Raw genomic sequence first — 25,042 nt, 5'->3', positions numbered from 1 at the left:
CCCTGTCCCGGCCCGGCCCTGCCCTGTCCTGGCCCTGTCCCGGCCCGGCCCTGCCCTGTCCTGGCCCTGTCCCGGCCCGGCCCTGCCCTGTCCCGGCCCTGCCCTGCCCGGCCCTGTCCCGGCCCGGCCCTGCCCTGTCCTGGCCCTGTCCCGGCCCGGCCCTGCCCTGTCCTGGCCCTGTCCCGGCCCGGCCCTGCCCTGTCCCGGCCCTGCCCTGCCCGGCCCTGTCCCGGCCCGGCCCTGCCCCGGCCCTGCCCCGGCCCTGCCCTGCCCCGGCCCTGCCCCGGCCCTGCCCCGGCCCTGCCCTGCCCCGGCCCAGCCCTGCCCCGGCCCAGCCCTGCCCCGGCCCTGCCCTGCCCCGGCCCGGCCCTGCCCCGGCCCTGCCCTGCCCCGGCCCTGCCCGGCCCTGCCCTGCCCCGGCCCTGCCCCGGCCCTGCCCCGGCCCAGCCCTGCCCCGGCCCGGCCCTGCCCCGGCCCTGCCCTGCCCCGGCCCTGCCCGGCCCTGCCCTGTCCCGGCCCGGCCCTGCCCTGCCCCGGCCCTGCCCCGGCCCTGCCCCGGCCCAGCCCTGCCCCGGCCCGGCCCTGCCCCGGCCCGGCCCTGCCCGCCCCGCGCGGCCCCGGGCTGGGCTCCCAGCGGGCCGGGCCGGGCCGGGCCGAGCCGAGCCGAGCCGAGCCGAGCCGAGCCGTGCCACGCCGCACCGAGCCGCACCGCACCGCACCGAGCCGCACCGAGCCGCGCCGCTCCCGCACTGCCCCGGGTCCCCAGGAGGCTGCGGGCGATCCCGCGGCTGCCCCCCGGGCGGACCCACGCGGGAGGGGCCGGGCCGTGGGCGGGGGGCTGCGGGCTGCGGGCAGGACGAGCCCCGAGCCCCCGCCCCGCCTGCCCCCGGGGCCGCCCCCGGCCCCCGCCCCCGCCCCGCACCGGCACCGGGGCCGCCCGGTCACCGCCCCCCGGTTGGGGGGGGGGGGGCAGCCAGTGGGGTGAGCGCCCGGCGGTGACGGACAGCCCCGCCCCGCCCCGGGGGGGGCGCGGGGGTCGGGGGGGGGGCGCGGGGTGGGATGGGGGCGGCGGGCGGGGACCCCCGTGCGGCGGGGCCGGGCGGGCGCCCCCGGCATGGGGCTGGGGGGGGGTCCCACGCCCCCCCCCGCGGGGCCGGCTGCCCAGCGCTGCCCTCGGGGCTGGGGGGGGCGCCCCCGGCGCTGCCCCCGCGGCGGCACCCCCGGGCCGTGGGGCGCTGCCCCCGAGCGGCGGCCCCGGGGGGGTCCCCGAGGACGTTTCCCACGGGGGCGCTGCGCGGGTCCCGGCCCCCCCAGCCCCCTGCCCGGACCCCCCCGCTCCCCCCGCGCCCTCCCCAGGCGTTGCTTTCCTCCGAAGCGCAGGAAGGAAACCCGCGGGGCGCGGCTTCCCGTCTCTTGCCGCCCCCCCCGAGTCCCGGCACTGCTGCGGAACCCCCGGCCGGACCGACCCGGCCGGCCCCCCCCGGGGCACCCCGCTCTGTCCCCGCTGCTCCCCCCCTCCCGTGGGGCGGGAGCCCCATTCCCGGGACCCCCCGGGACCACCCGCCCCCCCACCCCCCGTCCCCCGGGGTCCTCCCGCCCAGCTCGGAGCGTCCCCGCGGGTACCCGGCGGGACCCCCCCCACTCTCCCCCCCCGCCCTAGGTGCCCCCCCCCCGCCTGCGCCCCCATCCCCGTGAAGGAGCCCCCGTAGGGTGCCCTGCGAGGGGGGGCCGGCAGCGGCCGGCGGCATCAATGGCAGGAACTGGGTGGGGGCCCGGGCCGGGGGGACCGGGGCGCACCTCCGGATGTCCGCCCCGCGCCGGGGGGCCGGGGGGGCGCGGGGCCGTGGGGACCCACGGGGGCACCGGGACCACCCCCCCCCCGGCAGCACCGCGGCGCCCCGGGGGTGCGCCCGACCCCGACCCTTGCCCCGGCCCCGTCCCCGGCCGACCCCGCCGGGTCCCGCGTGGGGTCCCGCGGCAGCTCCGGGGGCCGCGTCCGCGCCCCCCCCCCGCCCCGGGTGGCCGTGCTCGAGCAGGCGCCGTGCCCACGCGCCCCACGCGCGGGGTCCCGCGGCCCCGCGCCCACGCCCCCGCCGCGTGGCGGCCGCTCCCTGCGCGCGGGCGGGGGGCACGGCTTCCCCCGCGCCTTATCGCCGGAGGAAGCGGCCGCTCCTGGCCCGGCGGCTCAGTGGCGGCGCGATGGGGAACCTGCCGGCCGTGCTGCCCGGCGCTGCCCGCTCCTGCGGCCTCGGCCTCTGCTCGCGGCAGCTCAGCCCCGCGCCCGAGGAGGGTCCCGGCCCCGACAAGGGCAGGTGGGTGCGGAGGGGCGCGGGGGGGGGGCTCGGCGGGACCCCCGCCTCCGTCCCTGTCCGGGACGGTGCTCACGGGCACGGCCCCGGCGGGCCGGTGCCCCGCGGAGCCCTGGCCCCACCGGAGCCGCGGCCCCACGGGAGACGTGGCCCCGGTGGGGTGGGAGCGGCTCGGCGGCGGCAGGACGGGGGGCGCAGCCACGGGAACCCCCCCTGCGCCCCCTGCCCTCGCTGCCCCCTGCGTGGCGGCTGCGTCCCCCCTGCCCCACGGCGTGCCCGGGGCTATCCTGCTGACACCCCCCTGCCCCACGGCAGCCCGTGGGACGTGTGGGAACCCAGGGGACGAGCTGGGGAGGATGGGACGTGGGGATGGGACACGGGGGGATGAACGGGGGCATGAGCGGGGGGATGAGCGGGGATGGGATGTAAGCCGTGTCAGGACGGGGGGGACACCACAGCCCCCGTGGGGACAGGATGGCGGGTAACCCCTTTGGGTGGCGGGAGCCGGCTCTGACTCACGCCTATTGTTCACACTCGCATGCACGCATGAGGCCGAGGAACGCCCCAAGCCAGCACCAGCCCCTCACCCCACGCCTGTCCCACACCCCACGGGGGCCCGGGGACAGCGCAGCAGCACCAAGGGCAGAGGGGCATGGGAGACGTCCCCCTCTCACCCCAGCACTGCGCCCCACTGCCCGCAGCGCGCCCCTGCCGGCCCCTCTCCCGCCTGCCCTGACCGTCCCCGTTCCCTGGGGGCTGGGAGCATCCCCAAGTGTCGGAGCCGTGGGGGTGAGCGTGGGGAGGGGTCCCCAGGCGTGGGGCCGGGCTCAGGGCTGCCTCTCCCCAGCCCGGTGCCCGTGCGCCCCACGGAGCCCACGCGCTTTGCCCGGCTGAAGAACTGGGAGACCGGGAGCATCGCCTACGACACGCTCTGCGCCCAGGCCGAGCAGGTGGGGGCCGGGGTGGGGGCGTGGGGGGTTGGGGGGTGCGGGGCCGGTCCGGTGCCCCCACGGATTCCAGCCTCTGCCGCCCGCCCAGGAGCTGCCGTGCTCGGGGCGGCGCTGCCTGGGCTCCCTGGTGCTGCCCAAGCAGCTGCCGGCCCCCGGCACCGAGGGCGCCCGCAGCGGCCCCGAGCTGCTGGCCCTGGCCCGGGACTTCATCAACCAGTACTACGCGTCCATCCGGCGGTGAGTGTGGCTGGGGGTCTGCCCCACAGCACCCCACAGCCCTGTCTCCGTCCCTGCCCCAGGGCACCCCACAGCCTCGTCCCCATCCCCACCCCACAGCCCCGTCCCCATCCCCACCCCAGAGCCCACGCCACGGCACACAAATCCTCATCCCTGCCCAGGGCACCACAAAGCCCCTTCCCCTCCCCAAAGCACCCACTTTGGGCTGGGGGCTCCAAGGACGCTGCCTCCCCCTCCCTGCCTGTGCCCCCCTCGCTGCACCCCAGGCAGCCCGAGCCCCCAGGGGCCCCCCCCATCTCCGGGCACCCCCGAGCCGGTGCTGGGGTGAGCTGAGCGGGTGCCTGCAGGGACAACTCCCCGGCGCACGCACAGCGGCTGCGGGACGTGGAGGCGGCCATCGAGGCCACGGGCACCTATCAGCTGCTGGAGCCCGAGCTGATCTTCGGGGCCAAGCAGGCCTGGCGCAACGCCGCCCGCTGCGTCGGCCGCATCCAGTGGAACAAGCTGCAGGTGAGGGCAGGCGCAGCCCCACCGCACGGCCAGGCTGGAGGGGTGCCCCGGGGCCGGGCACGCTGTGGGGCTGGGGATGGAGGAGGCAGCGGCACCCCCTGCCCCACAGGTGTTTGATGCCCGGGACTGTGCCAGCGTGGGGGAGATGTTTGGCTTCCTCTGCACCCACATCCAGTACGCCACCAACCGCGGCAACATACGGTGAGAGAGAGCATGGGGGATGGGATGGGATGGGATGGGGTGGGGTGGGGTGGGGTGGGGATGGGATGGGATGGGATGGGGATGGGGATGGGATGGGGATGGGGACGGGGATGGGATGGGGATGGGGATGGGGATGGGATGGGGATGGGGATGGGGATGGGGATGGGATGGGATGGGGTGGGGTGGGGATGGGATGGGGATGGGATGGGGTGGGGATGGGATGGGGATGGGGATGGGATGGGGATGGGGACGGGGATGGGATGGGATGGGGTGGGGTGGGGATGGGATGGGGATGGGATGGGGTGGGGATGGGATGGGGATGGGGATGGGGATGGGATAGATGGGATGGGGATGGGGACGGGGATGGGATGGGATGGGGTGGGGTGGGGATGGGATGGGGATGGGATGGGGTGGGGTGGGGATGGGATGGGGATGGGATGGGGATGGGGATGGGATAGGGTGGGGATGGGATGGGATGGGATTGGGATGGGGATGGGGATGGGATGGGGATGGGATGGGGATGGGGATGGGGATGGGGATGGGATGGGGATGGGGATGGGTATAGGTTGGGATGGGATGGGGATGGGATGGGGATGGGGATGGGGATGGGTATAGGTTGGGATGGGATGGGGATGGGGATAGGTTGGGATGGGATGGGGATGGGGATGGGATGGGATGGGATGGGACAGGGACAGGGACAGCAATGAGGACATGGGGGGGCAATCAGTAACCTCCCCTGCCCCCGCTCTGCAGGTCAGCCATCACCATCTTCCCCCAGCGGGTGCCGGGCCGGGGCGACTTCCGCATCTGGAACTCGCAGCTGATCCGCTACGCCGGGTACCGCCAGCCCGACGGCTCCGTGCTGGGTGACCCGGCCAACGTGGACATCACCGAGGTGGGGGCCCCGCGGTCACCATGCCGCCCCGGCACCGGGCGAGGGTACCGCAGCCCCCCCCCTCTCTGATGCCACCTGTGCCCCCAGCTCTGCGTGCACTACGGCTGGAGCCCGGGCAACGGCCGCTTCGACGTCCTGCCCCTGCTGCTGCAGGGCCCCGACGAGGCCCCCGAGCTCTTCCCCCTGCCGCCGGAGCTGGTCCTCGAGGTGCCCCTCACGCATCCTACGTGAGTGGGTCCGGGACCCCCGTGTCCCTGCCCATGGATCGGGGGCTGCCTCAGCACATGGGCATGGCCACAGGGATGGGGACAGGGGTGGGGGCTCCACGTGCTCATCCCAGCGCAGCCCTGGAGCAGGGGACAGGAGTGGGGACGGGAGGCAGGGGTGGAGGTGGGGGGTCTGCGATAGGGATCTGGGGCCGGTGCGGGGCCCTGGGCTGCATCCCCTTCCCCACACAGGCTGGAGTGGTTCGGGGAGCTGGGGCTGCGCTGGTACGCGCTGCCCGCCGTCTCCAACATGCTGCTGGAGATCGGGGGGCTGGAGTTCCCGGCAGCCCCCTTCAACGGCTGGTACATGAGCAGCGAGATCGGCACCAGGAACCTGTGCGACAGCCACCGCTACAACCTGCTGCAGGTGAGCGCCGCAGCGCCATGCAGGGGAGGATGGAGCTGGGGGCTGGGGGGCCCTGCTGAGCCTGCACCCCCCCGACAGGAGGTGGCCCTGCGCATGGGGCTGGACACGCGCAAGACCTCGTCCCTCTGGAAGGACAAAGCCGCCGTGGAGGTGAACATCGCCGTGCTGCACAGCTACCAGGTGGGCTGGCGCGGCCGGGGGCACCACGGCCTCGGGGGGCTGGCCTTGGGGGGCAGCAAGGAGGACACCCCTGGGGCACGGCATGTGGGGGGGGGATTGGCCGCTGCCCGCGCCCCTGTTCCCGCAGGTCGCCAAAGTGACGATTGTGGACCACCACGCGGCCACCGAGTCCTTCGTGAAGCACATGGAGAACGAGCTGCGGACGCGGGGCGGGTGCCCGGCAGACTGGGTCTGGATCGTGCCCCCCATCTCAGGCAGCCTCACCCCCGTCTTCCACCAGGAGATGGTCAACTACCAGCTCTGCCCCACCTTCCGCTACCAGGTGTGCCCGGCCCCTTCCGCTTCCCCTTCCCCTCCCTCTTCCCCTTTCCCTCTCCCTCCCCCTTCCCCTTCCCCTTCCCCTTCCCCTTCCCCTTTCCCCCTTCTCTTCCCCTTCCCCTTCCCCCTCCTCCTCCCGTTCCCCCTCCTCCTCCCGTTCCCCATCCCCATCCCATCCCAATCCACCCCATCCCCTCCCCACCCCACCGGTCCTGCCCCACTCCTGACCCCCCTGCCCGCCGCAGCCCGACGCCTGGAAGGTCTACGTCTCCAAAGGCACCACCGTCACCAGGAGGAAGACCTTCAAGGAGGTGGCCAAGTAGGTGGCAGCCCCAGGAGGGTGCTGGGGCCGGGGCAGGGCTGGTGCTGAGCTACTCGCCCCCACAGTGCGGTGAAGATCTCGGCCAAGCTGATGGGGCACGTGATGGCGCGGCGCGTGAAGGCCACCATCCTGTACGCCACCGAGACCGGCAAGTCGCGCACCTACGCCTGGAGCCTCTGCCAGCTCTTCCGCCGCGCCTTCGACCCCAAGGTGGGCAGAGGGGCCGGGGGGGGCACAAGGTGGCCCGGCCACCAGACGCCATCCTGCCCGCCACCCCACAGGTGCTGTGCATGGACGAGTATGACATTGTGTCCCTGGAGCACGAGACCCTGGTGCTGGTGGTGACCAGCACCTTCGGCAACGGGGACCCGCCGGAGTGCGGGGAGGTGAGGGGCGGCGTGGGGCAGGGAGGGGGACGGGGACGGGATGGGGAGGGATGGGGATGGGATGGGATGGGGATGGGGATGGGATGGGAAGGGACGGGGATGGGACAGGGATGGAGTGGGGATGGGGATGGGACGGGGATGGGACAGGGATGGGGCAGTGACGTGCACCTCCCCGCAGAGCTTCTCCAAGGCACTGATGGAGATGTCCTCGCCCTACACCAGCGCCTCGCAGGCTGAGCCACCCAAGTGAGCGTGGGGGCCACGGTTGTCCCGGTCCCTCCTGCTATGGGGCCAGCTCCCCCTGCCTGCCGCAGGCCCTGGGAGCCCCCAGACCTACTCACACCACCCCCCACAGGAGCTACAAGCTGCGGTTCAACAGCGTCTCGCAGTCGGACCAGCTCGTGGCCTCCTGGAAGAGGAAGCGGCGGCAGTTGAGCAACACGGACAGTGCGGGCACGCTGGGGGCCCTGCGGTACGGGAACGGGACGGGGATGGGTGGGGTGGGATGGGGAGGTAGGGATGGGATGGGACGGGATGGGATGGGATGGGACGGGGATGGGATGGGATGGGACGGGATGGGATGGGACGGGACGGGATGGGATGGGATGGGGATGGGGATGGGATGGGGATGGGGATGGGGATGGGGTGGGGATGGGGTGGGGATGGGATGGGGATGGGATGGGATGGGGACGGGGATGGGATGGGTTGGGATGGGATGGGATTGGGATGGGGATGGGATGGGATGGGGATGGGGATGGGATGGGATGGGGATGGGGATGGGATGGGGATGGGGATTGGGTGGGATTGGGATTGGGTGGGATGAGGATGGGTTGGGATAGGGATGGGGTGGCTACCTCTGCCCCCTCTGGAGCAGGGGAGCAGCCATGCTACCTGGAGCAGGGAAGTAGCCAGCTACTGCCAAGGCCCCCATGGCAGAGTAGGGCTGGGGCTGGGGGCACCCTGCTCAGTGCCCCCCCATACCACCAGGTTCTCCGTCTTCGGGCTGGGGTCCCGGGCGTACCCCCATTTCTGCGCCTTCGCGCACGCGGTGGACACGCGGCTGGAGGAGCTGGGCGGGGAGCGCATCCTGCCCATGGGCGAGGGGGACGAGCTCTGCGCGCAGGAGGAGTCCTTCCGCACCTGGGCCAAGCTCGTCTTCCAGGTCAGCGGGGTGGCTACGGGGCAGGGACCCCCGGGGCCGGGCCTGGAACCCACTGCTGGCCCTGCCGCCCCCAGGCCGCCTGCGAGACCTTCTGCGTGGGGGACGGGGCAGAGGCGGCGGCCGAGGAGGTCTTTGCCCCCCAGCAGGGCTGGAAGCGCCAGAAAGCACCGGCTGGCCGTGCAGCCCGAGGCCGCTGACATCCTCACCGGTACCGTGCACCCCTTGGTGTCCTGGCACGGGCCCGCCCCCACCAGCCCCCTGCGGGACCCTCCCCCCAATCTGGGACACCCCCACCATGGCCAAGCTCCCCAGTCTCAGAGCTCCAGAGTCCCAGCCGGACTCCCCATGGCCAACACGGGACCCCCACCACAAGCAGCACCCCAGCCTGGGACCCCCCACCAGCACCCCAGCCCCTGCAGCCCCCCTCAAGCCCCCAACCCCAATGGCCCCCAGCCAGCCCCCCAGGCGCTGCTGCAGCCCCCACTCCCAACATCACTCCAGGTCCTGGGACGCCTCCCCCAGCTCCTCTGACCCCCATCCGTCCCCCCGAGCCCCCCAGCCCCGCTGACACCCCTGCCCCACAGGGCTGGCCCACGTGCACAAGCGCAAGGTGTTCCCGTGCACAGTGCTATCAGTGGAGAACCTGCAGAGCGAGGCGTCCAGGTGAGCCCCGTGCCCCCAAGCCCCCATGCCCCCCCATCCCCGGCGGGGACCCCTGCCCACACCATGCCCTGGCCGCCCCCGCAGCCGCGCCACCATGCTGGTGCGCCTGGACGCCGCGGGCCAGCCCGAGCTGCAGTACCTGCCCGGGGACCACCTCGGCGTCTTCCCCGCCAACCGCCCCGAGCTGGTGCAGGAGCTGCTGGAGCGCGTGGAGGACCCGCTGCCCGCCGACGAGCCCGTCCTGGTGGAGGTCCTGGAGAAGGACAGCAGCGGTAGGGCCCTCGGGGTCGGTCCCCAGAGACCCTGCGTGGGGGCTGCACCCGGAGCGGGACCCCCACCAGGACTGCCTGGGAACGGGGTGGCTCCTGACGTCCGACCGTGCCACGCTCCTCCCTGGGGAGAGCACCCCTCCTTCCCCACCCCTTCCTTTCCCATCCCCATCCCCTTCCCCATTCCCTTCCCCATCCCCATTCCCCATCCCCATCCCCTTCCCCATCCCCATCCCCATCCCCATCCCCATCCCCATCCCCATCCCCATCCCATCCCCATCCCATCATCCCATCCCCATCCCATCAATCCCCATCCCTATCCCCTTCCCTTTCCTCTTCCCCTTCCTCATCCCCTTCCCCTTCCCCATCCCCTTCCCAATCCCCGTCCCCTTTCTCTTCCTCATCCCCGTTCACATCCCATTCCCCATCCCTATCCCCATCCTCTTCCCCATCCTCATCCCCTTCCCCTTTCACATCCCCTTCCCCATCCCCTCTTTTCCTCTTCCCCTTCCTCATCCTCCTTCCACATCCCCTTCCTCTCCCCTATCCCCTTCCCTGTCCCCTTCCCCATGCCCCTTCCCCTCCCCTCTCTTACCCATCCCTGTCCCTGCCCCTGTCCCCCCCTCCATCCCCGCGCCCACCCCCCGCTGTCCTGCAGGCAGGTTCCCCGGCCACAAGTCGAGCTGGGTGCCGCAGAGCCGCCTGCCCCCCTGCACCCTGCACCAGGCGCTCACCTTCTTCCTGGACATCACGGCCCCGCCGAGCCCCCAGTTCCTGCAGCTCCTGGCCACGCTGGCGCAGGAGCCAGCCGACCGCGAGCGCCTGCAGCAGCTCAGCCAGGTCGGGGCCGGGGGACACGCGGGGAGAAGGGGCTGGCGACGGGGGTGGGGGTGGGTGCTGGGCTGCTGGGATCCTGATGGGCTGGGATACTGGGACAGGCAGCTCCGGCCCAGCTGGGACACTGGGTGTGGTGGTCCCTCTGGCTGGGGTGCTGGGATGCTGGATACGGGGATATCGGGATACTGGATACTGGGATATTGGGATATTGGGATGCTGAGATAGTGGGGTGCTGGATACTGGAACCCCAAGATACTGACATGCTGGATATTGGGATGCTGAGATACTGGGATGCTGAATACTGGGGTGCTGAGTACTGGGGTGCTGAGTACTGGGATCCTAGGATATTGGGATGCTGAGATACTGGGATGCTGGATACGGGGATGCTGGATAGTGGGATCCCGGGATACTGGGCTGCTGGGGTGGCAGGCTGCAGGGCCACGGGCCCCTGCTGGCGGGGGTCCCTGCCGGCAGCGGTGCCGGGCGCTGCGCGTGGCCCAGCGGTGCGTGCTGCAGGACGCCCGGCTGTACGAGGACTGGAAGTGGTTCCGGTGCCCCACGCTGCTGGAGGTGCTGGAGGAGTTCCCCTCGGTGGGGCTGCCGGCCCCCCTGCTGCTCACCCAGCTGCCGCTGCTGCAGCCGCGCTACTACTCCATCAGCTCCGCGCCGGGCCCCTGCCCCGGCCAGATCCACCTCACCGTGGCCGTCGTCACCTACCACAGCGAGAGTGAGCGGGGACGGGGGCGGGGGGTGGGGGGGACAGGGGCTTGGTGCTGGTGCCCCCCTGCCCTGCGGCTGCTGCATGGCCCCGGAGCACCGCCAGTCCCCGGGGAACCTCCTCATCCCTGGGGTGCCTTGGGGTCCCCAGGGCACCGCCACTCCCCGGGTACCTCGGGGTCCCCCAAGGAATTTCCACGCCCCTAGGGCACCTCCAGTCCCCGGGGAACCCCCAAATCCCTGGGGTACCTCGGGGTCCCCAGGGCACTGCCAGTCCCCGGGGAACCCCCCAAATCCCTGGGGTACCTCGGGGTCCCCAGGGCACTGCCAGTCCCCGAGTACCTCGGGGTCCCACCTTGCCCAGCCCCACCACGCAGCCCCAGGGGTCCCACCAGCCACCCTCCCCCCCCCTCCCTGCAGCACCCCGTGTCCCACAGCACTGCGGGCCCTGTCCCCTAGCCCCGCTGTGGGGCTGGGGTCTGTGTGCCGCAGCCGTGCCTGTTGCCCGCAGACGGCCAGGGCCCGCTGCACCACGGCGTCTGCTCCACGTGGCTGGCGCGGCTGCAGCCCGGGGACACCGTGCCTGCCTTCATCCGGGGGTGAGGGACCGCTGCGCCGCGCCCCCAGACCCAAAACGCATTTCCCTGCGTGCCTCGGTGCTATAGCCCCCAAAACTACATTCTGGCCCAGCATGCCTCGGAGTTATAGCCCCAAAACTACATTTCCAGGCATGCCTCGGGCTCCAGCCCCCCCCAAACTACATTTCCCAGCATGCCTTGGTGCCTCAGCCCCCCCCCCCCCCCCCCCCCCCCCCCAGTCCCCAGTTTGTCTTGGCGCTCCCAAAACTACACCTCCCAGCATGCCTTGGTGCTCCACTCCTCCCCAACTACCTTCCCCAGCATTCCTCGGTGCCCCCTCCCCCAGACTACATTTCCCAGCATTCCTGGGTGCCCCCCCCACCCCCCCCACCCCCCCCTCCAAAACCACATTCCCCTGCCCCCGCCCAGCCCAAGCCCGGCGTCCCAGCACGCCCCTGAGCCCCCGCCTCAGCCCAAACCCGCGGCTCCCCGCCCGCGGCCGCCCCTCGCCCTCCCTCAGCGCCTTCCACCCCGTCCCCTCCCCGGACTCCAACCCCCAGCATGCCCCGCGCCCTCCCCCGGGCTGACCCCGCCCCCTCCGGGCTGGCCCCGCCCCCTCCGGGCTGACCCCGCCCCCTCCGGGATGGCCCCGCCCCCTCCGGGCTGACCCCGCCCCTCCCTGCTGACCCCGCCCCCTCCCTGCTGACCCCGCCCCCTCCGGGCTGACCCCGCCCCCTCCGGGCTGACCCCGCCCCCTCCCGGCTGACCCCGCCCCCTCCCGGCTGACCCCGCCCCCTCCGGGCTGACCCCGCCCCCTCCGCCCGGCCCCGCCCCGCAGCGCCCCCTCGTTCCGGCTGCCGCCCGCCGCCGAGGCTCCGTGCATCCTGGTGGGACCCGGCACCGGCGTGGCGCCCTTCCGCAGCTTCTGGCAGCACCGGCTGCACGAGCTGCAGGGCGGAGGTGCGGCGCCGGGACACTGCGGGGGGCAGGGGGGCGTCGGGAGGGGGGATACCGGGGGCTCCAGGGCACGGGGACACCGGGACATTGGGCGGGGGGACACCATGCATGGGAACACTGTGCAAGGGCAAGGGGACATCGTGCGTGGGGACACCGTGCGTGGGGACACCGTGCGGGGGCAAGGGGACATGGCGACACCATGGGGGCAAGGGGACAGGGGGACACCATGCACAGGGATACCGGGGCACTGGGACGTGGGGACACCATGCATGGGGACACTGGGGACAGCGGGTTGCAGGGACGCCATTCGTGGGGACATGGGGACAGTGTGCGTGGGGACATGGGACACCGGAACACCACGCACAGGCACGCTGTGCATGGGGACACCCCGTGCAGGGACATGGGGACACCACGCATGGGGCCACACAAGCGCTGTGCACGTGGATATGGGACACGGGACCACCATTCACAGGGACACGGGGACACGGTGCGTGGGGTCACGGGGCACAGGGCTGCGGGGACGTGGGCACACGGGGACAGGGAAAAGGGGGGGCCGGGGAGGCGTGGACGCGGGGCTGTGGTGGCGCTGGGGGGCAGGCCGGGGGGCGCAGGGCTCGGGGCGGGTGCTGCAGCCGCTGCCCCCCGCAGGCGGCCCCCTGGGCAGCATGGTGCTGGTGTTCGGGTGCCGCTCGTCCGCGCTGGACCACATCTACCGGCAGGAGATGGAGGAGGCGCGGGAGCGGGGGGCCCTCAGCCAGGTCCTCACCGCCTTCTCCCGTGAGCCCGACACCCCCAAGGTGGGACGGGGATGGGGACGGGGACGGGGCGGGGAGGGAGGTGGGGGCCAGGGCGAGATAGGGGCAGGAACGGGATGGGGACGGGGACAGGGCTGGGGGCGCGCAGAGGGAGGGAGGCAGGGCTGGCGTGGGGACACAGGGGGGACAGGGACACGGGGACGGGGCGGGGACAGGGACGTGATGGGGACAGGACGGGGACGGGGGCCACGTGCGGGTCTCAGCGCAGCCCCCGCGCCCCCAGGCCTACGTGCAGGACGTGCTGCGGACGCAGCTGGCGGAGGAGGTGCACCGGGTGCTGTGCCAGTGCGCGGGGCACATGTACGTGTGCGGGGACGTGACGATGGCCACCGAGGTGCTGCAGACGGTGCAGCACATCCTGGTGCAGCAGGCCGGCATGACGCTGGGGCAGGCGGGGGACTTCATCAGCGAGCTGCGGGTAAGGGACGGGGGGGCGCGGGGACGGGGAGGGCCTGGGGAGGGTGCCCGGAGCCGCTGTCCTCACCGCCCCCTCCCCGCAGGACAAGAACCGGTACCACGAGGACATCTTCGGCCTCACCTTCCGCACGCAGGAGGTGGCCTTCCGCATCCGCAGCCAGTCCTTCTCCATGCAGGAGCGCCGGCCACTGCGCCCGGCCCCCTGAGCGCGCCGGGGACCCCCCCCGTGCCCCCGCGCTGCTGCCCCCCCGCTGCAGGCAGCGCCCGCCCCCGGTAAAGGTTTAGTTTTGATAACCCCGTACGGCGTCCTGCGTCCCGGGGGGCTCCGGGGGCGGCAGGGGGGGACCATGTGCGGGTTGGGGTCCGGGCAGCGCCTCGGCGGCCCCTGCACCCTGCAGGCAGGGATGGGGCTGAGGGGGCAGCGGGTGAGCAGCACCAGCAGCTCCCGGCGCACCCCGGCGTCGTGTCACAAAACACCACGGAACCACGGCGTCGCCCCAGTGCCACCCCCCCCGACCCCCCTTCCCCGGTCCCCACGCGGAGCCGGCGGCACCCCGGCGGGGCAGCGCATGCAGCGCTCTCCAGCACAACCAGTCTGTAAACCTTTATTTGCCCCTGGGGATCCCGGGGCCGAGGGGGGTCCTGCGTCACCCCAGGCTTGGCCACAGCAGTGGGGGGGCCCCGGCACGGGTGGGCAGCAGGGACGGCAGCAGCCCCTGGCGCGCCGTGCCCCCCATATAAATATAGCACCTGGTGGGGCCGGCTGCCCCCGGCAGCGCCCCGGCCCCACGCCGCAGGCCGGGCAGCGGCACGGAGACGCAGCCAAGCGGGGGTCCCCACGGTCGGGCCCCCGGCTGCAGCAGGCGGCGTCGAGCGGCCCCACGGCGCCCGGGCCCCGGCCGCCCCCTCCAGCAGCTCCCCCGGGCCTGGGGGTGCCGGGCGCTGTTGGTGCACCCAGGAACCTGCAGGGAAAGGGGGCCGTCAGGGGCACCCTGTAGCACGTGCACCCCGTAGGTCCCGGCCCCGGGGGGTGCCAAGCCTCCCCTCTGCACTCACCGGAGCAATGGGCAGCTAGCCCGTCGTCTGCTCCTCTTCCTCCTCCTCCTCCTCCTCGTCTTCCTCAGCCCAGCCTCCCAGCGGCATCTCCCGGAGCTGAGCCTGCGAGGCGCGGGCAGCCGAGCCTGGCACAGAGCAGGGTCAGGGCACGCTGTGCCCCACAGCCCCCCGCTGTGGGGTCGGGGGAGCCCCCCAGTCACCCCCAGCTCAGCCCCGCAGGCACTGGGGCCGGCACGCATCCGGCACCCCGCGGCACTCACCTGCGGTCACGGAGGGCTGCTTGGGAGCCCCTGCAGCCACCCACAGCCCCACGGCCAGGGGCGCAGGGCCCTGCTGCTGCTGCTGGTGGAGCTGGGGGGGGAGAGGCAGTCACCGCTCGCTGCCCCCCCAGCGGGGGCACACAGCGCGGGGCGGCTGGGCTGGCCTGGCAGGGCTGGGGGCCTTGCGGCACAGGGCGGCAGGAGGGGGCTCGCGGTGACACCCAGCCAGGCGCAGGGTGGGGGGCTGCGGCTCAGGGATGGGGACGGGGGAGGCACTGCGGGTGGCAGGGGCACGGCCGCGGGGACACCACGGGGCGGGGGCTGGGACCTCACCTCGTGCATGTAGATGGCGTGCAGGCTCATCTCGGCAGAGGCCACCTCGGCGAGCACGGCGGAGCGGCTCAGGCTGAGCAGGCGCGACTCACTCAGCAGCAAGCTGCGGGCAGAGCACAAGCACGGGGCTGGCACGGGGTGAGGGCACCCCCCCCACCCCCCCAGCACGAGCCCCCCTGCCCCACGCCCACCCCGCGCCCCCGGCAGGGCTCCGAGCCCGGGACGCGCGGCGGCAGCACCTCTCCTCCGGGAGCAGGCGGTCGCTGTGGCAGCCGGGGCTGTCGGCGGAGGGGACGCGCGCCCGCCCGGGCAACGGGGACGAGAGGGACGCCAGGACGCTGGCGGCGGCGCTGGCCGTGCTGCAGGGCTGGACGAAGCGCCGGTCCCGGGACACCAGCCCGCTGGCGGAGAGGATGGGGCGGGCCAGCAAGCTGGCCAGCAAGCCGTCCGGCTGCGGAGACACCGCGCTCACAGCCGCCCGTGCCGTGCCGAGCCGAATCCCTGCCGCGCCGCCCCTCCAGCTCCCCCCGCCCGGGGGGCACGGGTGGCCCCGGCACACCGCAGTCCCCACGGGAGTACCCGCGCCCCACTCACCGCTGTGGCCGAGTCGTCGGAGAGCAGCGAGGTGCCCAGGGGCCCCTCGGCCAGGATGCGCTGGGCGGGCGGCGCGGCGGCCGCGTCCTGCTGCACCTTCTCCTTCAGGTGGCTGAGGAAGAGCTCGCTCTGCGGGGGCGGCTGCCAGCGCGGGTTGGTGATGGCGAAGTGCATCAGCGACAGCTCCGTCTTCCCGTTCTCGGCTTGCTGGTACACCGAGGCCTCCGTCTGCCCCGCCGACAGCCACTGCGGGGGAGCGGGGTGAGCGGGGGCAGTGGGGCGGCAGCGCTCGGCCCCAGCCCCCCGGCCCCGGCCCCCTCACCTGGGGGTTGCCGTGATTGCGGATGTCGAGCTGGGCGAAGGAGCAGATGTCGCCCACCCCCACCACCTCCACCGTGAAGTTGCGGAAGAAGTCGATGATGTCCAGGGCGCGGGCGGGCAGGGCGAAGATGAGGATGAGGGGGGTGAGGATGGGGCTGAGCAGCTCCTCCAGGATGAAGACCTGTGGGTGGGCAGGGGGCGTGTCAGGGGGCAGGAAGGGCCCCCCCTTGCCGCGGCCGCTGGCCCGCGCTCACCGCCTTGTACTGGAAGAGCTGCGCCATCTCGTTGCGTGTCTCCGACTTGCTGGCGTTGCCCTGCCAGTGGTCGGGCATGTAGTGGATGTGTGCCAGGACGCGCTGCAGCAGCTGCTCCGGGCACCACACCATGTGCTCGTCGGGGATGAAGGACCTGCGGGGCAGGGGCGGGCGTCAGACCCCTGCCATGGCAGCCCTGGTGCCTGCGGGTGGCACGGCACGGCACGGCACACCCACCTGGCCAGCGTGACCACGAGCCCCAGCAGGGTGATGGCGGTGAGGATGTGCTGCACGGTCAGCACGTCCTCGTCGTAGACGGTCAGGACGATGAGCACGGCCAGGATGGAGCCGGCGAAGAAGCCGACGTTCTTGGCCAGCACGGTGAGCAGCGGGCTGGTGAAGGAGTTCATGTACTTGGTGGCCGGCTTGTAGCCGCGGCTCAGGCGCGCCTGCAGCTCGTGGTTGAGCTCGTTGAAGTGGCGCAGGTAGTGGCGGCCGTAGAGCGACCAGCGCCGTGCGCCCAGGCTGCCCGGCTCCCGCTTGATGACCTCGGTATAGCTGAAGAAGGCGTAGAGCACCTGCCACACCAGCACGAAGGGGCACAGCAGCAGGTTGGCCAGCCCCAGCAGCACCATGGTGCGCGCCAGGCGCTGCGCCAGCTCCAGCCGCGAGCCCGCCCGCTTGTACTGCGGCTGCAGGTTCCACTTGTTCTGGAAGAGCGAGCCGGGGCCCCAGAAGAGGAGCAGCTCCAGGTTGTACTTGAGGCCCTGCGTCAGGAAGACGACGTGGCCCAGCAGGGGCAGGCGGAAGCGGACGGGCAGCAGTGACTTGTTGACCATGGCCACGGTGTAGTTCTTGAAGCGCAGGATGCGGTGGTAGATGTCCAGCTCCGTCAGCTCCTTCTTGTGCACGCACATCTGCTGCTCGCGCTGCAGCGAGATCAGCCGCGCCTGCACCTCCTGCCAGCTGTAGTTGCACAGCCCGTCCTGCGCCGAGGAGAGGCGGGTCGCCGCGGGCACGCCGGCACCACCGCGGCACAGGCGGCCCCGGTGCGCCCGCCCCAGCGGCGCCCCGTCCGGCCCCGCTCACCGAGGGGATGTTCAGGGCCTTGATGTAGAAGGCGCGGATCTCCCAGTAGCTCAGCAGGCTGCACAGCACCTTCACCAGGCGGTACAGCCAGAACACCGCGGCCATCACCAGCAGGAAGATGACCCAGCCGTTGGCGCGGATCCTGGGCGGGTGGGATGGGCACACGTGGCTCGGGGGGGGCCCCACCGCATCGCCGTGCCCCCCCGTGCCCCCGCTCCTCACCTCTGGGCGCACTGCGGCGCGGGCAGGATAGCGTCGGGCAGCGTCACCTTGCTGCGCTCTGGGGCCGGCGCCTGGCTATGGTTGAGCGGGCGGTTGGCGAAGAGGACGTCGTACTCCACGCAGCACAGCAGGAAGGTGCTGAAGGTGACGACGAACAGGAACTGCCTGGGGGGGCACGGGGCTCAGCGGGGGGGGGGAGAGGCACAGCCCCGGCCCCTGCCCCGCAGCGGCACTTACACCAGCTCAAAGAGGTCGGAGAGCATCATGCAGGCGAAGCCGTTCTTCTGGTGGAAGTGGTAGATGTTGGGCGCGCGTTAAGGAACGTGCCCACGGTGCTGCCCCCCCCCGCACCTCCCCACCCCCCCGCAGGCGGGCACGCGGCCCGGCAAGGATATCTTGGTGAAGAAATTATCCAGGTTCTTGATGTGGTGCCAGGAGTCTGGCGGGAGAGAAAAACACCGGGGGGGGCTCAGCCGAGGCCACGTCTCCGGCCGCCCCCCTGGGCCAACAGGGGGTGCCCCCACCTTGCAGCCCCTCGGTGACGTGCACCAGCAGCTCCTCCTCGCCGGGGGGGGAGTCCTCCTCGTAGTCCTCCAGCCGGTGGTACTCGGCCTGCGCCGCCATCGCTGCCTCCGGCCGTGCCGCCTGCGTGGGGCGGGATGGGACGGGACGCGTGCGCTGGCACCGGAGAGCCCCTGGCACGGGACCCCCGGCAGCGGGGCGGGGATGGGGCCCCCACCCAGCCCAGCCCCACAGGGGTGCCGTGCCGTGCTGTGCCGCACCGAGCCAGGCTGAGCTGTCTGCCCCGGGGCCGGGCACAGGAAATGCCGGGGAGGCCACAGAGCGCCGCCCGCGTGCCCCGAATTCGGGTGGCCTGAGCTGGCCCCGCACCGCAGCCGCGGGCACGGCCCCGGGCAGGGCCAGGCCGTCGGTCCCGTCCCACCGGCTGGACCACCGCCGGCACCCGGACCTGCTCCGTGCGGTGCCAGCGGGGGCTCAGCTGCACCCAGCATGAGGTGGCCCCGGCCCCATGGCAGCGAGCACCCCACAGCCCGCAGGGGTGGCCCGGACCAGGGCCCAGCACCGTGCCCTGTGGTCAGTTGGTGCCCGGGAGGGGGCAGACCCCTTGGGGAAAGATGGGACCCCTGTAACCCCCCCCCAGTGGGATAGGACCCCAGAACCCTTGGGGAAGGATGGGGCCCCTGTAACCACCCCAAGTAGGATGGGACCCCACATAACCTAAGGCAGGATGGGACCCCCAGACCCCTTGGAGAAGGATGGGACTCCTAGAACCTGGGGCAGGATGGGATCCCCCATAACCCTCCGTGATAGGATGGGACCCCAGACCCCTTAGGGAAGGATAGGGACCCCATAAACGCCCAGGCAGGGTGAGACCCTCAGGACCCTCGTGGACAGGATGGGCCCCCTGACCCCTTGGGGTAGGATGGGATGGCCATAACCTAGGGTGGGAGGGGGCCCCCATAACCCTCCCAGATAGGACGGGACCCCCATAAACGCCCAGGCAGGATGGAACCCCAACCCTTGGGGCAGGATGGGACCCCCGCGCTCCCGAAGCAAGACAGGCCCCCGTTCCCTTGGGACCCCCACCCCCCGGGGTGGGACAGGACGGGACGGGACGGGACGGGACGTGCCCCCTCCCCGGGCGGGACGCCCCCCCCGCCCCGTACCGCCGCTCGGCTCCCGCTGCTGCTCGCCCGCCGCCGGTCCCGCGCGTGGGGCCGAGCCCGGCCCGGCCGCAGGTGAAACCGCGCGGCCCCGCCCCGCCCGGGGCTGACTCACGGGGCCGGGGCCGTGATTCAGCACCGGGGGCACGGCGGGGCCCGGGCCGGCCGGGACGCGCTGTCCCCGCGCTGCCCCCCGGGATCGGGTGTCCCCGCGCGCCGCCCGCTCGTGACACCGCCCCCCGCGCCCCCCCCCCGCCCCTGCCGGCCAAAAATAGCCGGGGGCCCGAAAATAGCCGGGGGCAGCGTAAACACCGGGGGGGGGGCTGGGGGTGCACGGCCAGGCGCGGGACCCCGGCGCCCGGGGAGTCCCCCCCCGACCCGCCCCCGTCCACGCGTGTTTCCGCGGGACACGCGGGAGCCCCGGGACGCGCGCCCCTGCGGGACTCGGTGTCCCCGCGGGCCCCCCGGTGCCCCCGGCACCCTCCGGCCCCGCCGCGACCGCCCGGGGACACGCGCGCCCTCCGCGGGCACGGCCCCGCCGCGGGGATCGCGGCCCCGCCACGGCCCCCGGGACACGCGTGGGGACCCCCGAGCGGGGTGGGCTCGGGCACCGGGCCCGGGCGGCGGGGCCGAGGCGGAGGCAGCGCACGGGCCCCGTCCCCGCGTCCCCGTGTCGCGATGTCCCCGTGTCGCGGTGCCCCCGTGTCGCCGTGTCCCCGTCCCCGGGCTCACCTGGGGGCTCCGCCGTCCCCGCCGCTGGGCGCTCACACGGCCCCGCGCCCCCCCGGGGACCGGGCCTGCGCCCCCCCGCCGGGCATGGCCGCGCCGCCACCGGCACCGGCACCGGCACAGGGGGGGCGCCCCGGGGGCTCGGCGGGGCCGCGGAGCGGGGCTCGGGAGGGGGTCGGGGTCGGGGTCGGGGTCCGGACGCGGGGCGCGGAGCGGGGCCCGGTCTCGGTCCCGGTCCCGGTGGCGGAGCGGGGGGGGGGGTCCCGGCGCGGTGCCGCGGGCTGGGGGCTCCGGTTCGGCCCCGCAGCGCTGGGGCCCGGGCCGCGGTGCTGGGGCTCCGCCCGCCGCTGCCGGGGCCGCCCCTCCGGAGCCCGCCCCTTCCGTGCCGAGCCGCGCCGAGCCGGGCCGGGCCGCGCCGTGCCGTGCCGGTGCCGCCATGCTGCTGCTGCTGGCGCTCGGGGCGCGGGTCGGTGCCCGCTCGGTGCGCGCTGCGCTGCGCCCGTCCACGGCCCCGGGGCGCAGGTAGCGGGGGGGGCAGGGGGGAACCGGGGTCCTCGGGGGGGGGGGGGGAGGGGAAGGGACGCGGGGGGGGGGAGCTGTGGGGGACGCAGACCCCCCCCCCCCCGTGTCCCTCGCCGCCCCCCCGCCGTGCCCGGGCGGGGCGCTCACGGCGCTCCCCAGTTGCAGGTACGGGGGGGCCCGGCCGGGGCCCAGCGCCCCCCCCCGCCGCCCCGCGCCGCTCGCCCCGCGCTGCCTGCTGCTGGCCGCCCCGGCCGGCCTGGCGCTGGGCTGCCTGGGCTCGGTTGTGCGCTGCCAGGAGGCTGCTGTCCCCGCTGTCCCGGCTGTCCCCGGTGTCCCTGGTGTCCCCACTGACCCCACACAGCCCCGTCCGGAGCCCGTGTTCGACTGGCCGGTCTTCTGGGCCTTCCTGCGCCCGCAGCTCCTCGCCCTCTCAGCGGCCGTGGTGGTGAGCAGAGGCGGGTGGCAGGGGCTGTGGTCCCATCCTGTCCCCGTCCCCGTCCCGCTGACGCCCCGTCCCGCAGCTGGCCCTGGGCGCAGCCCTGCTCAACGTCCGCATCCCGGTGCTGCTGGGGCAGCTGGTGAACGTGGTGGCCCGCGGCGCCCAGAGCCGCCTGGCCGGGTACCTGCGAGCTGCGCGCCCGCCGGCGCTGCGCCTGCTCAGCCTCTACTGCCTGCAGGTGGGCACCGGCACCGTGCTGGGGGGGGGGGGGGGGGGGGGCAGGGGGGCTGCACCCCGCGCCCCGTCCCAAGCCCCCCGCTCGTTTCCCGCAGGGGCTGCTGACCTTCGGGTACATCGCGCTGCTGTCGCGGGTCGGGGAGCAGGTGGCCGCCAGCATGCGCAAGGCTCTTTTCATCTCCCTGCTGCGGTACGACGCCCCGGGGGGGGACACAAACGAGGGGCGGTGGGGGGGGTCCCGCTGCAGCCCCCCGACCCACCCCGCCGCTGTCCCGCAGGCAGGACGTGGCGTTCTATGATGCCAACCGGACAGGGCAGCTGGTGAACCGGCTGACGGCCGACGTCCAGGAGTTCAAGTCCTCCTTCAAGCTCATCATCTCCCAGGTGAGGCCGTGGCACCGGACCCCCCCGGACCCCCATCCCGGTGCCCGGCCCTGCCACGGCCCTGTTCTCCGCAGGGCCTGCGCAGCAGCACCCAGGCGGCGGGCTGCATCCTCTCGCTGTACCTGCTCTCGCCCAAGCTCACCGGCCTCCTCCTCCTCGTCATGCCCACGCTGGTGGGCGCCGGCGCCCTCGTCGGCTCCTTCCTCCGCAGCCTCTCCCGCCGGGCGCAGGAGCAGGTAAACCACGCGCCCCTCACCCGCGACCCCCCAGGGGCAGAGCCCGGGGCCGCCCCGTCCCGCCGGCTGCCCTCTCCCATGTCCCTCGTCCCTCTCGGCGCAGGTGGCCAAGGCCACCGGGGTGGCAGACGAGGTGCTGGGGAACGTCCGCACCGTGCGCGCCTTCGCCATGGAGGACCAGCAGGCGGGGTGAGGATGCGGCGGGGTCCGGCACTGGTGGCACGGGGCGGGGGGGTGCGGGCTGGCCGCGGTGCCGTCACCCCCCCGCCCGCAGGCTGTACTGCGCCGAGGCGGAGCACTCGAGCCAGCTGAGCCAGCGGCTGGGGCTGGGCATCGCCGCCTTCCAGGGGCTCTCCAACCTGGCGCTCAACGGTGAGTGACCCCGCGGGGGGGCAGGACCCATGGGGGGGGTGTCAGGACCCACAGGGGGGCAGGACCCACAAGCGCCCCGTGCCCGCAGGCATCGTGCTGGGGACCATCTTCGTGGGCGGCTCGCTGATGGCCGGGAACGAGCTCTCGCCCGGAGACCTCATGTCCTTCCTGGTGGCCTCGCAGACGGTGCAAAGGTGAGGGCAGGGCCCCCGCGCCCCCCCCGCCTCGCTGCCACCGCCTCAGGGCTCGCCCTGAGCTCAGCCTCTCCCCCGTGCCGGCAGGTCCATGGCGAACATCTCCATCCTCTTCGGGCAGGTAGGGGGGGTCCCACCGGGTCCCCGCGCTGACCCCCAGCTGCTGGGCGGGACGGGGGCACTCCGGCTGTGTCCGTGTTGTCCCCCCCCCAGGTTGTGCGCGGTCTGAGCGCGGGTGCCCGCGTCCTGGAGTTCATGACGCTGGAGCCCAAGGTGCCGCTGCGGGGGGGCGCCTCCATCCCCAGCCACTCGCTGCTCGGCCACGTCGCCTTCCACCGCGTCTCCTTCAGGTGAGCCCCCGGCCCCTGCCCCTGCCCCACCGACCCCCCAGCTGCCTGCAGCCCCCTGAGCCCCCGCACCTCTGCCCGCAGCTACCCCACGCGCCCCGGGCACCCCGTCCTGCGGGACTTCAGCCTCAGCCTTCCCCCTGGCAAGACCGTGGCCATCGTGGGACCCTCCGGAGGAGGTACCGGCACGGCCCCTTCCCGACACCCCGGGGGCACAGGACCCCCGTTGGCTGGAGGCAGGGGCGAGTGCGCTGCCCAGTGCGCCCCGACGGGGCTGGGGCCGGGACCTGACGCTGCCCCCCCGGTGCCCCCACGCAGGGAAGTCGACGGTGGCGGCGCTGCTGGAGCGCTTCTACGAGCCCACGCAGGGCAGCATCACGCTGGACGGCCACGACATCGCCTCGCTGGACCCCTCCTGGCTGCGGGGCCAGGTCATCGGCTTCATCAGCCAGGTGCGGGGCGTGGGGGGGCTGGGCGCGTCCGGACGGGGGGGGCCGGGTCCAGTCCCGGCGCTCAAGGCCGAGCGCTCCCGCAGGACCCCGTGCTCTTCGGCACCACCATCATGGAGAACATCCGCTTTGGGAAGCCGGGCGCCTCCGATGAGGAGGTGTACGCGGCCGCGCGCCTCGCCAACGCCGACGGCTTCATCCGCAGCTTCCCGGAGGGCTACGGCACCGTCGTGGGTGAGCGGCGGGGCGGGGGCGGGCGGGGGGCGGCGGGGCGGGTGCTGGGGGTCGGGGGCACCCACCGCGTCCCCGCGCTCCGCAGGCGAGCGCGGCGCGGCGCTGTCGGGGGGGCAGCGGCAGCGCATCGCCATCGCGCGGGCGCTGCTCAAGGACCCGGCCGTGCTGGTGCTGGACGAGGCCACCAGCGCGCTGGACGCCGAGTCGGAGCGCGTGGTGCAGGCGGCGCTGGAGCGGGCGGCGCGCGGGCGCACGGTGCTGGTCATCGCCCACCGGCTCAGCACCGTGCGCGGCGCCCACCTCATCGTCGTGCTGGACGGCGGGCGCGTGGCCGAGGTGGGCGGGGCGGGGGCGGGGCCACCCGTGGGAGGGGCAGGGGGCGGGGCGGGGTCATCTGGGGACAGGGTGAGGGGCGGGGCGGGGTCGTCGGGGGCAAGGGGCGGGGTGGGGCCGGGCGGGGCAAGGGGCGGGGCTTGGAGGGGTACCCTAAGGGTGTGGGGCCAGGGGGCGGGGCTTGGCTCAAAGGGGGGCGGGGCTTGGGTGGGGTTTCTCCGGGTGGGGGGCGGGGCTTGGGGGGTTTCATTCATGGATGGGCAAGGGGCGGGGCCTGGCCCAGGGAAGGGCGGGGCTTGGAGAGGGGTCCTCGGGGGGGGGGGGCGGGGGGCGGGGCTTGGCTCAAATTGAGGGCGGGGCTTGGCGGGGGTCCTCCAGGGAGGGGCAAGGGGGCGGGGCTTGGAGGGGTTCCTCGGGGGGGGCTTGGGCTGGGGGCGGGGCCTGTCCCGAGGTGGGCGGGGCCTGTCCCGAGGTGGGCGGGGCCTTCCCAAAGTGGGCGGGGCCTTCCCAAAGTGGGCGGGGCCTTCCCAAAGTGGGCGGGGCCTGTCCCGAGGTGGGCGGGCCCGGGCCGTGCCCCGCCCGGTGACGGCGGCCCCGCAGGCCGGCACGCACGAGGAGCTGTGGCGGCGCGGCGGGCTGTACGCGGAGCTGACCCGGCGGCAGGCGGCGGAGCGGCGCTGAGCGGGGCGGGGGGGGCAATAAAACGGTGCCGGACACCGGCTGTGACGTGTGCGGGGGGGGCCGGGGCGGGGCGGGCAGCGGCGGCAGTTCCGGGAGGGGGCGGGGCACCGGGCCGGGGGGCGGGGCCGGGCTCCGTGCTGCTCCTAAGCCCCGCCCCTCCGGCGGGGGGCACCGGGAGGGCAGCGGGGTCCCGGGGGGGCTCGGCCCGGCCCGGTTCCGTTCGGTTCGGTTCGGTTTGCCCCGTCCCGGCGGCGCCCCCCGCACGGCCCCGGGAAGGGACCGGGGCGCTCCGCCGCCTGCCCCTGGCGTCCCCCGGCCGCTGCCCCCCCGCGGGGCTCCTCCGGGCGCTCCGGGACCCCCCCGGGCCGGTCCCGGCGCTGCAGCACGGTCTCGGCTCCCCGCCGCCCGGGACCCCCAGGCCTCCCCCCGGAGTTTGCGGCAGCCGCAGGGGGGGTCCCCGCCCGCCCCCCCGGCAGGGCAGCGCCGGGGCTGGGGGCCGGGGCGCAGCGCGGGGGGGTCCCGGGGACGGAGGGGGCTGCCGGGGGCCGCCCCGCCGCCTCCCTTCTGAGCCCCCCCGGCCCAGCCTCTGCCCGCCGCGGCCCCCCCGGGCAGCTCCCGGCCCGCGGCACGGCTGCGGGAAGCTCGCGGCCCCGGCAGCGCAGCCGCAGCCTCGGCGCCGTGCACGGGGGCGGCCCCGGGGAGCGGCGGGGCCCGG

The 25,042-nt window shown here is 74.5% G+C and overlaps 3 protein-coding genes and 1 long non-coding RNA gene across 7 annotated transcripts; 2 read left to right on the top strand and 2 right to left on the bottom strand.

The window, feature by feature from the left end:
* The first annotated feature begins 1,885 nt into the window (after positions 1–1,885).
* On the top strand, positions 1,886–13,655 carry NOS3 (nitric oxide synthase 3). Its single transcript, XM_066991041.1, is given in 27 exon segments — positions 1,886–2,312; positions 3,157–3,259; positions 3,348–3,496; positions 3,844–4,006; positions 4,116–4,207; positions 4,961–5,102; positions 5,190–5,329; positions 5,561–5,735; positions 5,814–5,915; positions 6,043–6,237; positions 6,479–6,552; positions 6,621–6,765; positions 6,837–6,941; positions 7,120–7,187; positions 7,297–7,413; positions 7,929–8,103; positions 8,178–8,264; positions 8,266–8,311; positions 8,688–8,766; positions 8,851–9,038; positions 9,694–9,875; positions 10,389–10,599; positions 11,101–11,188; positions 12,006–12,127; positions 12,773–12,921; positions 13,163–13,357; positions 13,440–13,655. Coding segments are annotated over 27 exon segments (3,528 nt in total). The 5' UTR covers positions 1,886–2,199; the 3' UTR covers positions 13,563–13,655.
* On the bottom strand, positions 10,593–11,382 carry LOC136789868 (uncharacterized). The gene is made up of 3 exons (XR_010828934.1): positions 11,348–11,382; positions 10,896–11,263; positions 10,593–10,838 (listed from the first exon to the last, which is right to left on the bottom strand). It is a non-coding gene; the product is annotated as an uncharacterized lncRNA (long non-coding RNA).
* Positions 13,656–13,945: 290 nt separating the features above from the next.
* ATG9B (autophagy related 9B) lies at positions 13,946–20,337 on the bottom strand. Of its 3 annotated transcripts, none has more exons than XM_066991059.1 (15): positions 19,903–20,337; positions 18,010–18,130; positions 17,881–17,924; positions 17,723–17,787; positions 17,486–17,650; positions 17,264–17,405; positions 16,412–17,160; positions 16,175–16,328; positions 15,922–16,101; positions 15,600–15,845; positions 15,245–15,456; positions 15,006–15,108; positions 14,673–14,763; positions 14,413–14,537; positions 13,946–14,318 (listed from the first exon to the last, which is right to left on the bottom strand). In XM_066991059.1, the coding sequence occupies exons 1-14, from the start codon at positions 20,335–20,337 to the stop codon at positions 14,428–14,430; spliced, it is 2,817 nt and encodes a 938-aa protein (XP_066847160.1). In that variant the 3' UTR covers positions 13,946–14,318; positions 14,413–14,427. The 3 variants fall into 3 exon arrangements, with proteins under 3 accessions (XP_066847160.1, XP_066847161.1, XP_066847162.1); XM_066991060.1 differs by having other exon boundaries at positions 16,412–17,103; XM_066991061.1 differs by lacking the exon at positions 19,903–20,337 and adding an exon at positions 19,174–19,337.
* Positions 20,287–24,362, top strand: ABCB8 (ATP binding cassette subfamily B member 8). Of its 2 annotated transcripts, none has more exons than XM_066991065.1 (16): positions 20,287–20,421; positions 20,581–20,866; positions 20,943–21,098; positions 21,193–21,287; positions 21,376–21,481; positions 21,556–21,717; positions 21,821–21,906; positions 21,992–22,089; positions 22,178–22,283; positions 22,371–22,404; positions 22,497–22,633; positions 22,715–22,809; positions 22,949–23,082; positions 23,166–23,313; positions 23,399–23,649; positions 24,247–24,362. In XM_066991065.1, the coding sequence occupies exons 1-16, from the start codon at positions 20,336–20,338 to the stop codon at positions 24,325–24,327; spliced, it is 2,061 nt and encodes a 686-aa protein (XP_066847166.1). In that variant the 5' UTR covers positions 20,287–20,335; the 3' UTR covers positions 24,328–24,362. The 2 variants fall into 2 exon arrangements, with proteins under 2 accessions (XP_066847166.1, XP_066847167.1); XM_066991066.1 differs by having other exon boundaries at positions 20,292–20,421; positions 20,587–20,866.
* The last annotated feature ends 680 nt before the right edge of the window (positions 24,363–25,042 follow it).

The sequence above is a fragment of the Anser cygnoides genome, chromosome 2 (assembly GCF_040182565.1).
Source record: "Anser cygnoides isolate HZ-2024a breed goose chromosome 2, Taihu_goose_T2T_genome, whole genome shotgun sequence".
In the NCBI taxonomy this organism is placed as follows: Eukaryota; Metazoa; Chordata; class Aves; order Anseriformes; family Anatidae; genus Anser; species Anser cygnoides.
This window is presented reverse-complemented; position numbering and strand designations above follow the sequence as displayed.